The sequence below is a fragment of the Salvelinus sp. IW2-2015 genome, linkage group LG25, assembly GCF_002910315.2.
Source record: "Salvelinus sp. IW2-2015 linkage group LG25, ASM291031v2, whole genome shotgun sequence".
NCBI lineage: Eukaryota > Metazoa > Chordata > Actinopteri > Salmoniformes > Salmonidae > Salvelinus > Salvelinus sp. IW2-2015.
In genome coordinates this window covers 9,642,774-9,657,515 of record NC_036865.1, presented here as the reverse complement: position 1 = coordinate 9,657,515, position 14,742 = coordinate 9,642,774, and the positions used below count along the sequence as shown (strand labels likewise).

Below are 14,742 nucleotides of genomic sequence, written 5' to 3'. Positions count from 1 at the left end.
CCGCTACCCAAGAGTGCTAAAGCAGCATTTTACTGGTTCTAACAGCAGACCTATAAGCTTGCTGCCAGCTCTTAGCAAACTGTTGGAAAAAATGTGTTTGACCAAATACAATGCTATTTCTCTGTAAACATATTAACAACAGACACTCAGCATGCTTATAGAGAAGMGCACTCAACATGTACTGCACTGACACAAATGACTGATTTGTTGAAAGAAATTGATAAGAAGATTGTGGGAGCTGTACTGTTAGATTTCAGTGCAGACTTTTGATATCATTGACCATAACCTGTTGAAAAAAACTTGTCATGGCTTTTCAACCTCTTTTCAAGCTTCTCTAATGTCAAACATGAAARGTGTAGTGTAAGCTGCATCTGGTCCAGAACAGAGTTACACGTCTTGCTCTTCATTGTAATCAGAGGGCTGATATAAATAAAATGCATGCCAGTCTCTCTTGGCTAAGAGTTGAAACATTTAATGTGTTGAAAATCCAAAATTGTTTGCATAGTCAACTTACACACAGCTCTGACACACACACTTACCCCACCAGACATGCCACCAGGGGTCTTTTCACAGTCCCCAAATCCAGAACAAATTCAAGAAAGCATACAGTATTATTTAGAGCCATTATTGCGTGGAACTAAGTTCCYTCTCATATTGCTCAATTAAACAGCAAACCTGGTTTCAAAAAACAGATAAAGGAACACCTCACGGCACAACMRCTCTCCCCTATTTGACCTAGATTGTGTATGCATTGATATGTAGGCTARGTGTGCATTTAAAAAAAKAAAAAAACATTTGATGTAGTTCTATCCTTGAGCTGTTCTTGTCTATTCATGTTCTGTATTATGTCATGTTTTGTATGGACCCAGGAAGAGTAGCTGCTGCTTTTGCAACAGCTAATGGGGATCCTAATAAAATACCAAATAGAAAAGATTTGTACAGCAGTAGTGATATAGGATGATCCWAGACTATATAATACAGTATGTGACGATTTATTAAAGTGACCAGTGTTCAATTTATTATGTACGTAGGGCAGCAGTGTCTAAGGTGCAGGGTACATTACTGGGTGGTAGCCGGCTAGTAACAGTGACGTAAGTTCAGGGCAGGGTACTGGGCGGGCCGTTTAGTGGTGACTGTATAACAGTCTAATGGCCTGGAGATGGAAGTCATAGGTTGACAATATGGCTATTTATGTTATTTTACTTTCAAATAGAGCTCCAGAATCCTGATTTGTTTTTGTTCAATAGATATGAATTTGCRTTCATCTTTATGTGCACTATTACATTTAGAGAAACATTTTAGAATAGTCCATCTGATTCAGAACATACAGTTGGTTGCAGTCTGGAGCCCTGCAAAATGTATCACAATGCAATTCCTTTTTTATTCTGTTTTCATAAAATACATTACTAGTACTGGTAGATTATTTACTTGACCTAATCATCCCTTAAGTTTTTATTTAGCTTRTGAAAGTTAAAGTACAATTTGTCTTAAACTGTCCTGTTCATCTTGTGACCGTTAACAACAGGATCTAGTTTGGAACTCAAGGAGGACAAGTGCTGGGAGAAAGTGGAGGTTTCCTCTAATCACCATCGAGCGAACAAGCTCACTGACAAGAACCCTAAAACATACTGGGAGTCCAATGGCTGCACAGGTTCCCATTTTATCAACATCTACATGCACAAGGGGGTGGCGATTAGGTATGTCCACACATCACTTTGGCCATACTGAGTGTTTATAATGTTGTAATGTTTACTCTTGATATCTATGCACAATATGTAAAGACAATTGAAAATGAAGCACACCTGTGTTGCTCACTGTTCCCTTGCCTGTATACCAAAACGTTTGTTATTGCCTTGTTCTTGCATCTGTGGATTATTATGCTAGACTGCATGCTGTATCTTAAACAACTGCTGCGTTTACTTCAATGGCATCCATATTTGTACTATTTCTTACTGTAACAATTGGGCACTTACTGTAAGCACATTTTCTCCTGTTCTTGTTAAACCAAGGCAATTGGCAGTTCTTGTGGCCAGTGAAGACTCCAGCTATATGCCTGCACGCATTGTAGTACTTGGAGGAGACGACCCCACAAATATCAACACAGAGCTGAACACAGTAAGCAGCTGTATAGGCAGGCAGGAGTAGGAAAATATTTGGAAGTAGGTTATATGTATGATCTTGTCTTTTTAAGGTTTAAGCCCCTCCCCCAACTCTTTGTGTTTACAGGTCAATGTGCCTCCGTCAGCCAATCGCATTGTGTTGCTGGAGAACATGACCCGCTTGTGGTCCATTGTGCAGATRAGGATCAAGAGGTGTCAGCAGGTGGGCTGTGGCATCATGAAAATTGGAATTTCAATTSCATTTTACTTCCTGAATTGAAATGGTATTGATCCCAACCCTGGTCAGCAGGGAGTCTACTTTAAAATGTTGAACATGCATTAACATCATTTTCTCTTCGCACCAGGGTGGCATCGACACGAGGGTCCACGGTTTTGAGMTGTTGGGGCCCAAGCCCACCTTCTGGCCCGTTTTCAAGGAGCAGCTCTGCTGTCGCACCTACCTCTTCTACACCACCAAGGCCCACACCTGGTGCCAGGAGATCCTTGAGGACAAGGCCCAGCTGCTACAGCTCTTCAACAAGTAAACCTGTCTCTACTATACACACTACTGCTAACTGCACTCACCCCCAGACTGCCCTAACCTGGCCTGGTGTGTGTGTCTGCAGACTGAACAGCGCTCTGCGACATGAGCAGATGTTTGCTGACCGCTTCCTGCCCGATGCCGAGGCAGCGGAGGCTCTGGGACGCACTTGCTGGGAGGCCCTCATCACCCCCATCGTACAGAGCATCACCATCTCTGGTAACTTCCGGAGTCTCTGGATGTTTTTCAATATGCATACTACCGTGCGCCACACTCATGCGCCAAGTTTATTCTCCGAGGACGTTCTCCTGAGTGTTTTTGTGAGGACGGGAGTGTGGAGAACGCATAAAACATTACATTTGAGAAGCACTCCCACTACTGTATTACCTCACACTGCAACTCCTCATTCACTGAACCTTCTTCCAGCCAGGACAATGGCAACAATGGAGACGAAACCAGATATACACAAAGCAAACGTTTTACTTCATAATTATCAGCTAGATGTATGGAAATCGTAATAATCTAGCTAGCTAGCCAAACAGGCAAAAATGACCTAAAACTAATGTTATGCAAGGTAGATGTACAATTTTCGTGGGTAGCGAGCGACCAATTCTTCATGGCGATCTGGCTAGCTAACTAACCGTAGTAGATTGCCAGTTAGCCCTATTGACTGTCTATGGGCTTAAGYTCTACGSACACTACAGTGGGTTTTGTGGGCAGGTAAACATGCCAAAATTAACACAGCATGTATTTATTAACGTATTAAGATATAATWTTGTAGTCAGGCAACATGAGATYTGGCTATGCAACATTTCATTTTCTCTCGCTACAGTTCAAATAATGACATTTTGTCAAATTTTTACGTGGTTGCGTAATATTTCTGTGCATACTTTATGTTGCATGCTTAAAAATGTTCAAATGGAGTAAGCATTCGACAAGTGCCCTCTGTACTCCGTTTCGCATTACTTTGATTTGAATCATACTCCGACCGTCCCATGTACCAATTTGCGTGCTCATAGCACGGTAGTATGCATTTTGAGAAACATCCTCTCTCTCTCCGTCTGCCTCTCTCACTTCCTGCAATTCAGCTACGTTCTGTCAGCCATACATTTTCATCAACTAAGATGATTTTCTGTCAGCGTTGTAGTATGCCAACCTTGCTTTTCTCCTCCACTCCTAACAGAGACCCAAGTCCTCAGTCCCCTCTCCTGGCTACTCACTGAGTACCTGGACAACGCAGAGTCAGCCAGGCGCTGCAAGAGTCGGGCCGCCATCTTKAACTCCCGCGTCCGTCGCCTCACCCACCTACTGGTCCATGTGGATACCAGCCGAGTGAACACAGAGGAGCTCAAGCCYCCCATCAAATGCAGTGAGTAATCCTGTAACCCTTATACCCTACCACCTCTTTACTTCTGGTATAACCACAAGTCTTCTCTCTGTCCAGCTGTGACTGATATTTCATTAGGCACAGTGGGGCAAAATGTGGGCGCCTCAACCTTTTTGAATAGTATTTTGGCAATTATTGCCCCTAAAATTGGGTGCGGAAATCSTACAGGAATTGCTAATCAAAATGAGTTGCAAATAAATCTCAGTAGACTAAAGACTAGATTTTACGTGGTAGTATAATATTTTGGAAATGCGAAGGTATTGATACTTTATTCATAATATTTGGTCGACAACCCATCACGTCTTCCYTATTTCTTTTGTTTTCAGAAGGTATCAACCGAAGCAAAGTTTTAAAGAGTAAGTAAGAGCTTAGAGTCTAATGTACTGCATTTAGTTATTCTTCCAGCATCTCCATTTTTATATTACTAATGACTGAGACGTTCCGCTTTCCACCCACACGGAACCCTCCAGTTTGAATTGAAAATMATCAGGACGGTGTGTTACTCCTTTGTTTCTTTCAGTTGTTTTTGGCTGCAGTTTCATACACTACATGACCAAAAGTATGTGGACACCTGCTTGTCAAACATCTAATTCCAAAATCGTGGGAATTAATATGGAGTTGGTCCCCKCTTTGCTGCTATAACAGCCTCCACTCTTCTGGGAAGGCRTTCCACTAGATGTAGGAACTTTGCTGCGGGGACTTGCTTCCATTCAGCCACAAAAGCATTAGTGAGGTCGGGCACTGATGTTAGGTGTGGAAGACTTGTCGCCCATCTCGAKAAACAATTTTTTTATGGACCTCGCTWTGTGCACGCGGCATTGTCATGGTGCAACCGGAAAGGGCCTTCCCCAAACTGTTTCCACAAAGTTGGAAATACAGAATTGTCTAGAATGTCATTGTATGRTGTAGGGTTAAGATTTCCCTTCACTGGAACTAAGAGGCCTAGCCCGAACCATGAAAAACAGCCCKAAACCATTATTCCTCCTCCACCAAACTTTACAGTTGCAACTATGCATTGGGGCAGGTAGCGTTCTCCTGGCATCCGCTAAACCCAGATTTGTCCGTCGGCCTGCCAGATGGTGAAGCGTGATTCATCACTCCAGAGAATGCGTTTCCCCTGCTCCAGAGTCCAATGGTGGTGAGCTTTACAACACTCAAGCTGACGTTTGGCATTGCGTATGGTGATCTTAGGCTTTTGTGCAGCTGCTCGGCCATGGAAACCCATTTCATTGAAGCTCCCGCTTCCAGTGGCAGTTTGGAACTTGGTAGTGAGTGTTGCAACCGAGGACAGACCATTTTTACGCCCTTCGTGCTTCAGCACTCGGCGTTCCCGTTTTGTGAGCTTGTGTGGCCTACTACTTTGCGGCTGAGCCGTTGTTGCTCCTAGATGTTTCCACTTCATAATAACAGCACTTACAGTTGACCGGGGCAGCTCTAAAAGGGCAGAAATMTTACAATCTGACTTGTTGGAAAGGTGGCATCCTATTATGGTGCCACGTTGAAAGTCACTGAGCTCCTAAGTAAGGCCATTCTACTGCCTGTGTTTGTCTATGGAGGTTGCATGGCTGTGTGCTCAATTTAATATACCTGACAGCAAACGGGTGTGGCTGAAATAGCCGAATCCAGTCATTTGTCCACATACTTTAATATATGCATTGTATTTATTTTTACCTTGAATTTCTCAAACCTTTTGCCTAGAAGATAACTGATTTTGTCATTTTCTTTCAGATGGCAAAGAGGGAAAGAACAAAGATGCAGKTGCTGTGTCCTCTTCGTCCTCCAACTTTGTCAAGCCGAAGGGGAAGAACATCAGCAGTATTGCAGGGATAGCACTATGTTGGCAGGGCGTGGTACAGAGACAGGTTAGCCACTCTTACTTCTCTAAAAACACTGAGGCCCATTATAAACCTACTCTGATCTAATGTTCTTGAAGTAAGTAGGCGTAGTAATTCGGATCTAAAGTTTAAGTCAAGATGGCATCAGTAAATGAATCACAGGCCGGATTTAAGTTAATTTTTTAAAATGTATATATTTTTTAACTTGAGTGATTACTCAACCCATGTTTAACAGGTGAAGAAGTTCTTGGACTCAACGTGCAGTCAGACAGACTTTGTGGAGCGTTACAGGAACATGTACCTCCGTCTGAAGAATGCCATGGAGGAGCTGTTTGGCCAACAGACAGCATTTGTGCTGMCTCTCCGCCACGGCTTCTCTGCTGCTCTCCTACAGCTCTCCATCCTCACCGCCATGCATGTGAGTTATACTGGYTGACCTGTACTCAATACTACCTGGGTCATGTTCATTAGGGCAAGCAACAGAAAACGGCAATAGTCCAAATGAACGTGACCTTGCAGTGTACCTGTAACACATCTATGCTCCAAATCACTGCAGTCTGTGTGGGTTACATTCGCTATCTCTGTGTTTGCAGATGAGTGAGCGGTTTGCCCAGTACATCGACATGATGATCCAGAAGAGTGGAGTGGACTCTGGCAACGTGGAGACTCTTAACCAGTTGCAGCAGTTTCTAGAACCTATGCTCTTCCTCTCRGGCCTGGAGCTTGCCAACACCTTTGAGCACTGTTACAGGTAAGGCCACATTTCTTTATCTCTGCAGATTCCTGCACGGGTCAGTTTTTTTGGAACCGCACCTGCCCCGCGCCTCCCACATAAATTCCAAGCACCACCCGATATCTACCTAGAATTGTTCCTGGAGCCGATCTGTGACCCTCCAAATAACATATACATTTATTTCATTATTTTTAAGACTCCAGAGTAGTACACTATTATAATGAATTAGTCTGCATGTCTATTCAACATTTGGATAAAAGGAAACATGTCATGAATTAAGAAGGATAGGCCCATCTTGTTATTTTCACAATGTAATGCTGCACAACTCAAATTGCTTTTAAAAATAGCCTTCTTATTAGCCGACTCCTTCCCTACTGAAGCTTATAGCCGACATAACAATACCCTTACATTCAGTATTGTTTAAATAATCTGTTTAATTTAAATAAACAATTCCCAGAATCGAATATGCTGTAGATTATTGGCTACTCAAATTTTTACCAGCCTCGTAGGTTTAAACTTTATATGGGATGTGTATTGGTCTAAATGAACAAATTAACCTGAATTCATGTAATAATTAACCAAATTATTGTAAACTAATACCTACTTGCACTTTTGCCAGTTGGGTATCCATCTACCGGGTTGTTGTTCTCGTCCACAATGACTGGAAATATTATTTGTGCAGCACCTGTTTCCACGATGGTGTATCCCCCATCATAACCTTTTTATTTATCCTGTTACGTTAGCCATTTTCACGTGAGCTAGGAGTCAGGGAAAATTAACTTGGAAATGTATTGTCAAGAGGTGGAAGGGAACATAAGCTCTGCTTAGGAATGTTTCAACACCACACACATAATGGACAGTTCCCGGCTCCACTCTCTCTCTGTGTGGTTAGTAGCCTAGGCTGTCTGTCTCACTGCTCACATAATAGAATTTGCAACACAATTCAACATAACAAGCTCATTTTTTCAAATAATATTATCTTGATTTAAAACGTTTCCAARCTGCAATATAATTGTTCTGAACCGTGAGCCGACCCTAAGACCATTTATCATTCATAAAAGGACCATATTGTAGCATTGTCTAGAGTCTCAATCCATCTCTTTTCCCCATCCCCCTCCTCCACAGGTACTACCTTGGTGACAGGCTGCTGGGCCAAAGCAAGGTGTGGCTGGAGACTGCTGTCATAATGCAGATAGGCACCTGCTTCCCAAACCGCTTCCCCCAGCAGATGCTGAAGAATCTCAGTGAGTCTGAGGAGCTGCAGCAGGAGTTCCACCTCTACCGCCTCCAGCAGCTGGACAAGACCCTGCAGGATGTCAACGAGGAGGTGAGTGTATATAAAAGAAGACCCTGCAGTGTATATAAAACATTGCAGTGGTGGTTTTCATTCACTGCTCAAAAYAATAAAGGGAACACTTAAACAACACAATGTAACTCCAAGTCAATCACACTTCTGTGAAGTCAAACTGTCCACTTAGGAAGCAACACTGATTGACAATAAATTTCACATGCTGTTGTGCAAATGGAATAGACAAAAGGTGGAAATTATAGGCAATTAGCAAGATACCCCCAATAAAGGAGTGGTTCTGCAGGTGGTGACCACAGACCAATTCTCAGTTCCTATGCTTCCTGGCTGAGTCTTTGTACTTTTGAATGCTGGCGTGAGACGGAGTCTCAACCCACACAAGTGGCTCAGGTAGTGCAGCTCATCCAGGATGGCACATCAATGCGAGCTGTGGCAAGAAGGTTTGCTGTGTCTGTCAGCGTAGTGTCCAGAGCATGGAGGCGCTACCAGGAGACAGGCCAGTACATCAGGAGACGTGGAGAGGCGCGTAGGAGGCAACAACCCAACAGCAGGACTGCTACCTCCGCTTGTGCAAGGAGGAGCACTGCCAGAGCCCTGCAAAATGACCTCCAGCAGGCCACAAAATGTGCATGTGTCTGCTCAAACGGTCAGAAACAGACTCCATGAGGGTGGTATGAGGGCCCGACGTCCACAGGTGGGTTGTGCTTGCAGCCAACACCGTGCAGGACGTTTGGCATTTGCCAGAGAACACCAAGATTGGCAAATTCGCCACTGGCGCCCTGTGCTCTTCACAGATGAAAGCAGGTTCACACTCCATGTGACAGAGTCTGGAGACCGTGGAGAACGTTCTGCTGCCTGCAACATCCCCAGCATGACCGGTTTGGCGGTGGTCAGTCATGTGTGGGGTGGCATTTCTTTGGGGGGCCGCACAGCCCTCACGTGCTCGCCAGAGGTAGCCTGACTGCCAATAGGTACCGAGATGAGATCCTCAGACCCCTTGTGAGACCCATATGCTGGTGGCGTTGGCCCTGGGTTCCTCCTAATGCAAGACAATGCTAGACCTCATGTGGCTGAGTGTGTCAGCAGTTCCTGCAAGAGGAAGGCATTGATGCTATGGACTGGCCCGCCCGTTCCCCAGACCTGAATCCAATTGAGCACATCTGGGACATGTCTCGCTCCATCCACCAACGCCACGTTGCACCACAGACTGTCCAGGAGTTGGCGGATGCTTTAGTCCAGGTCTGGGAGGAGATCCCTCAGGAGACCATCCGCTACCTCATCAGGAGCATGCCCAGGCATTGTAGGGAGGTCATACAGGCACGTGGAGGCCACACACACTACTGAGCCTCATTTTGACTTGTTCTAAGGACATTACATCAGCCTGTAGTGTGGTTTTCCACTTTAATTGTGAGTGTGACTCCAAATCCAGACCTCCATGGGTTGATAAATTTGATTTCCATTGATCATTTTTGTTTGATTTTGTTGTCAGCACATTCAACTATGTAAAGAAAAAAGTATTTAATAAGAATATTTCATTCATTCAGATCTAGGATGTGTTATTTTAGTGTTCCCTTTATTTTTTTGAGCAGTGTATATACAGTGCCTTCGGAAAGTATTCAGACCCCTTGACTTTTTCCACATTTTGTTACATTACAACCTTATTCTAAAATATATATATTTTTAAATTCATCAATCTACACACAATACCCTGTAATGACAAAGCAAAAACAGGTTTTTAGACATTTTAGCAGAATATACCAAAAATAATATCTGAAATATCACATTTATGTAAGAATTCCTACCATTTACGCAGTACTTTGTGGAAGAAACTTTYGCAGRGATTACAGCCTCGAGTCTTCTTGGGTATGACGCTACAAGCTTGGCACACCTGTATTTGGGGAGTTTCTCCCATTCTTCTCTGCAGATCCTCTCCAGCTCTGTCAGGTTGGATGGGGAACGTCGCTGCACAGCTATTTTCAGGTCTCTCCAGAGATGTTAGATCGGGTTCAAGTCCGGTCTCTGGCTGGGCCACTCAAGAACATTGAGACTTGTCCCGAAGCCACTCCTGGGTTGTCTTGTTGTCTTAGGTGTGTGCTTAGGGTCGTTGTCCTGTTGAAAGGTGAACCTTCGCCCCAGTCTGAGGTCCTGAGCGCTCTGGAGCAGGTTTTCATCAAGAATCTCTGAATCTCTGTACTTTGCTCCGTTTTTTTCCCCTCGATCCTGACTAGTCTCCCTTGCCGTTTTGAAAAACATCCCCATAACAGGATGCTGCCACCACAATGCTTCACCATAGTGTCATGACTCTCCTGACAGTGGATCAAAAGACCCATCAGCTAGGCAAATATTTGAAGATAGCCAGACCTCCTCTCGCCCACAGAAGAGGGGAAGGGGGGCTGTGCCGGTCTTGACACCTTAACACTGGGTCGTACATTTTTTGAGAACAATCTCTTTCTTGCCCTCCATTATTGGGAAAGAAATCKGTTTTTCCGCCAAAAACTAAATGGACAAAGAATGAATGTTGGCACAATATTCATAAGATTGGTCCTTGGGGATCTAAAGAATAATCCTGTCATACGGTTTTATTATTTTGTGATGTCATTAAGGATGGTATAACCTAGTAACTGTAATTCTTAGTGTARGCTTTCTATGTATCAAGTTTACGTCTAAATGTTGTATAAAATATATTAATAAATAGGAAAATACTTTTGTGAAGATAGCAATGTGATTTTAGCCTTCTAAATGAGGTAATTGCGTTTCATATAAACTTGTGCACAGTCAGTAAACACGCCCAAGTGAGCACAGACATGTCGGCGTGATGMAACACCCCTTTTGGCCTGAGTTTTGACATAACAATTTGAGTGCTTAAAAGCTTCTTAAGGATCAGTGTCCCGCTAACGGGATAACTTCCGGTGAAACAGGAGGGTGCGCAATTCAAATAAATAATCATACATATTATGGATTTTAAACATTTAGGTACATATAAGTCTTTTATATCAGCTGAAAGCTTAAATTCTTGTTAATATAACTGCACTTTCCGATTTACAGTAGCTATTACAGCGAAAACATGCCATGCGATTGTTTGAGGACGGCGCCCCACATCAAAATATTTTTCCACTGGCACAGGTTTCATACATTCACATATAACGATTAAATATTAACTTACTTTTTGAAAATCTTCCTCTGATTTGTCATCCAAAGGGTCCCAGCTATAACATGTAGTGTTGTTTTGTTAAAGTCCTTCTTTATATCCCAAAAAGTCAGTTTCGTTGGCGCCAATCGATTTGAGTAATCCACTCGTTCAACTTYCAGAGAAAGGAATCCGAAAATCTACCCCCTGAACTTTGTTTCAATAAGTCAAAATATGTTTCTATTTACTCCTCAGATACCCTAAAATGTAATCAAACTATAACATTTATTTCGGAAAGAAGTATGTTCAATAGGAAACCGATTTTAGCAGGTGCGTAATGTCTTCATGGCGCGCGCAAACACAAATTTCCAAGACTGTGTCCTTCTGCCAAAACTGATATTTCTTATTCGTTTTTGAAGTTACAAGCCTGAAACCTTGAACATAGACTGCTGACACCATCTGGAAGCCATAGGAATTMCATCCAGGGAGTTAATTTACAATATGATCTTTCTCTTGCATTTCTAAGAGGATGGTCTCTCAAAGAAYAAAAAAATCTTTGGATTTTCTAATACCATATCTATTGTATTATATTCTCCTACATTATTTAACCTTACATTTAATTTAACATTTCTACAAACTTCAAAGTGTTTTCTTTCCAATGGTACCAATTATATGCATATCCTGGCTTCAGGGCCTGAGCTACAGGCAGTTCACTTTGGGCACGTCATTCAGGCAGGAAGTGGAGAAAAAAGGGGCGTAGCCCTAAGAATTATTTAAGGAACCGCTAATGAAATTTACATTAGACCAGCCTGACAGACAGCGTGAGCTGAATGTTACGAAATGYTTTAAAACTATGAGACCAAAACATGCCGGGTTGCTGCTGGCYTGTAAAGTGGTCGGGAGCCTGAACCTGAAGAATCAACCTTGAGACCACTACSAGACCAGKCGATATACAGCGCGAGCTGAACTTTACAAATGGTTTAAACTCTGAGATCACTGCGAGACCGTGGTCTACACGTTGAAATGGTTAGAAACTTGGAAGCTCTCAACCTCAACACGAGTGTGGAGATCACCTGCATGTAAAAGTGGTCCTAGAACTTTGACTAAAGCCAAGGTGGGAAGGAGAATCCCAACAGACAACCCTTGGTACATCTGAAGTATTTGTTCTAACAAACACTCCACTACCAGAGAAGCTCTACAAAGGACATTGTGACCTCTGGTGGACAACCAGAGCCTTACATCGAGCGACTACCCAGAGACGGATCAATTGGTTTCAACAGATGGATGACGATCAGGTACAACTACGCGTAAATGTGACTCACCACCTGGATTCGGTCTTATGTAGCAAAATGTGAAATATTTTTTTACATTGGATAAAAGTAGAGACTCGGCGCTAAAAAATGGTATATCATACACTGCATTTGAGGAACAATGGGAAAGTAATTCTGCTTTGAAAGTTGATCAACTTGTATAGTCTTGTGAAAATCACCTTTGAATGTTTTGTTATCTAGTGTTGAGCTCTTACATTTACATTTACATTTAAGTCATTTAGCAAACGCTCTTATCCAGAGCGACTCTTCTTTGTCTACACCTATTCAGCATCATTCACACCTTAAGCGTTAGCCCCACCCATCTCGTTTCACTCTCGAAGTGCACACTTGACGCTCTGGCCGATGATTTGTTTACCTCTGGATAACATGAAGACAGCCTAACCAGCCCTGCTGGCAACAATTCCATTATGCTTTTTTGCAGATGTTTACTGACACTGGCCATATTCATCGGGTGTTGTTCACACGTCACGTAATGTTTGCTAAAGAGCCAGCCAACTAACGTTAGCTAGTTAAACAACAATGAACAAAGTGCCATCAATGCCTAACATTAGGCTCTAACTAGAAAAGCTAACTGCTCTGCGAAACAAATAATGTCTGCAAGGGAGCTAGCCAGCTAACTTTAGCTAGCTAACAGTACACTTTAGCTTAAGACATATAGCTAGCTAGCTAGGTAAACAATGAACCTAGCTAGGTAAACAACGTTTAAGATCACACACGTAACGTTAGCTAACGAGTCAGCCAGCTAACGTTAGCTAGTTAAACAACAATGAACAACATGCCAACAGTGCCACAGTGCTGGAAGCTAACCAACCAGGTCCAATGTTAGCTAGCTAACATTAGGCTCTAACTAGAAAAGCAAATGGCTCTGGGAAACAAGTAACATCAGCCACCTAACGTTCGCTAGCTAGCTTGCTAGCAGTACAGTTTAGCTTGAAATGAAACCACTTTGTCAAAATTACAAATGTGTAATATCTGAATGTAGCTAGCTATCTTACCTGTATACATCATGCATGATGGACGTGTCTGCCTGTCAGGAATGCCATACCACGGTTGCCCTTAGTTTGAAGATGTAATCCAGAGACAGGTGTTTTCTCCATCTCTAGCTATCATACTCTAATTCCACTGATTTTCAAAACGTGATCCTCCAGAAGGTGGAGAGCAACACTTATGCAGCTCCACTACACAATACATTTTTCAAAAAGCCGCTTTCGCACAGGATTACCAACAGACTGACGAGCTCAAATAGACAGAAGCCTTGACTATGGCTTCTCTCTGCATGTCCAGCCCACTCATTATCTCAGCCGATCATGGCTAGTGGGAAGGTTGCCATTAAACAATTTTAAGTTTAAGGCATTTCTGCCAAAAAACGCATTTTGATAAAAAATATTTTTTATGTTCAAACGGCTCTCCTGTGAAGTCGTGACTTGCGACATTTCTTGCGGCATTTCTAATCCGTTTGAGAGGTTAGCGTGCTAAGTATTAATATTTCSGTGAGCGTAGCTTCCAAGTGTTCTCTCCCTCTTATTTTTTTATTTTATTTAACCTTTATTTAACTAGACAAGTCAGTTAAGAACAAATTCTTATTTACAATGATGGCCTACACTGGCCAAACCCGGACAACGCTGGGCCGATTGGGAGTCCCATAGGGTGGCGCACAATCACAGCCGGTTGTGATACAACCTGGATTCAACCCAGGCTGTCTGGAGTGACTTCTCAAGCACTGAGATGCTTTGCCTTAGACCGCTGCACCACTCTTCCCTCTCCATATGTGTAACATCTTGCCAGTCCACTAGGGACTTTTATCTCATGTATGTGTATTCTGTGTTATTATTAAGTTAGTAAATAAATTATATCAATTTGTGTAGTACTGAATATTCAGAAGGGCTAGGGTTCTTGTGGATCCAAGGATTATGCGACGTTCAGAATGAGACTGAYTTAATAATTGACTGTTATTGATGCAAGAGATATCTATATATCTTTAGAGTTTAAGTCGGGAGAAAGTAACTCGTTAAACTACTTTTCCCGTGGTGCCCCAAATTCCTAATGAGTTAATTGTTACATGATTCATTTAATTGAGTAATACTGAGTTAGTTGGTAAAATAGCAGTCATCAGAGTAATGATAGTCAAGTCACGACAGTAGGGATGATGCCAGGTTTCCTCCAGACATGACGCTTGGCATTCAGGCCAAAGAGTTCAATCTTGGTTTCATCGGACAGATAATCTTTAATTAGCCTTTTACTGAGGAGTGGCTTCCGTCTGGCCACTATACCATAAATGCCTGATTGGTGGAGTGCTGCAGAGATGGTTGTKCTCTCCACAGAGGAACTCTGGAGCTTTGTCAGAGTGACCATCGGGCTCTTGGTCACCTCCCTGACAAAGTGA

General features: G+C 42.8%; 1 protein-coding gene across 1 annotated transcript in view; it reads left to right on the top strand.

Moving 5' to 3' along the window:
* The window catches only part of LOC111951986 (cullin-9), a 79,025-nt gene that overhangs the window by 32,319 nt on the left and 31,964 nt on the right, over positions 1-14,742 (top strand). The window contains exons 16-26 of the mRNA XM_070434892.1: positions 1,526-1,697; positions 2,010-2,115; positions 2,227-2,322; positions 2,465-2,640; positions 2,726-2,859; positions 3,824-4,009; positions 4,354-4,383; positions 5,756-5,889; positions 6,098-6,280; positions 6,456-6,613; positions 7,721-7,922. Coding sequence (XP_070290993.1) covers positions 1,526-1,697; positions 2,010-2,115; positions 2,227-2,322; positions 2,465-2,640; positions 2,726-2,859; positions 3,824-4,009; positions 4,354-4,383; positions 5,756-5,889; positions 6,098-6,280; positions 6,456-6,613; positions 7,721-7,922 — 1,577 coding nt within the window. The remainder of the gene's footprint in view (positions 1-1,525; positions 1,698-2,009; positions 2,116-2,226; positions 2,323-2,464; positions 2,641-2,725; positions 2,860-3,823; positions 4,010-4,353; positions 4,384-5,755; positions 5,890-6,097; positions 6,281-6,455; positions 6,614-7,720; positions 7,923-14,742) is intronic.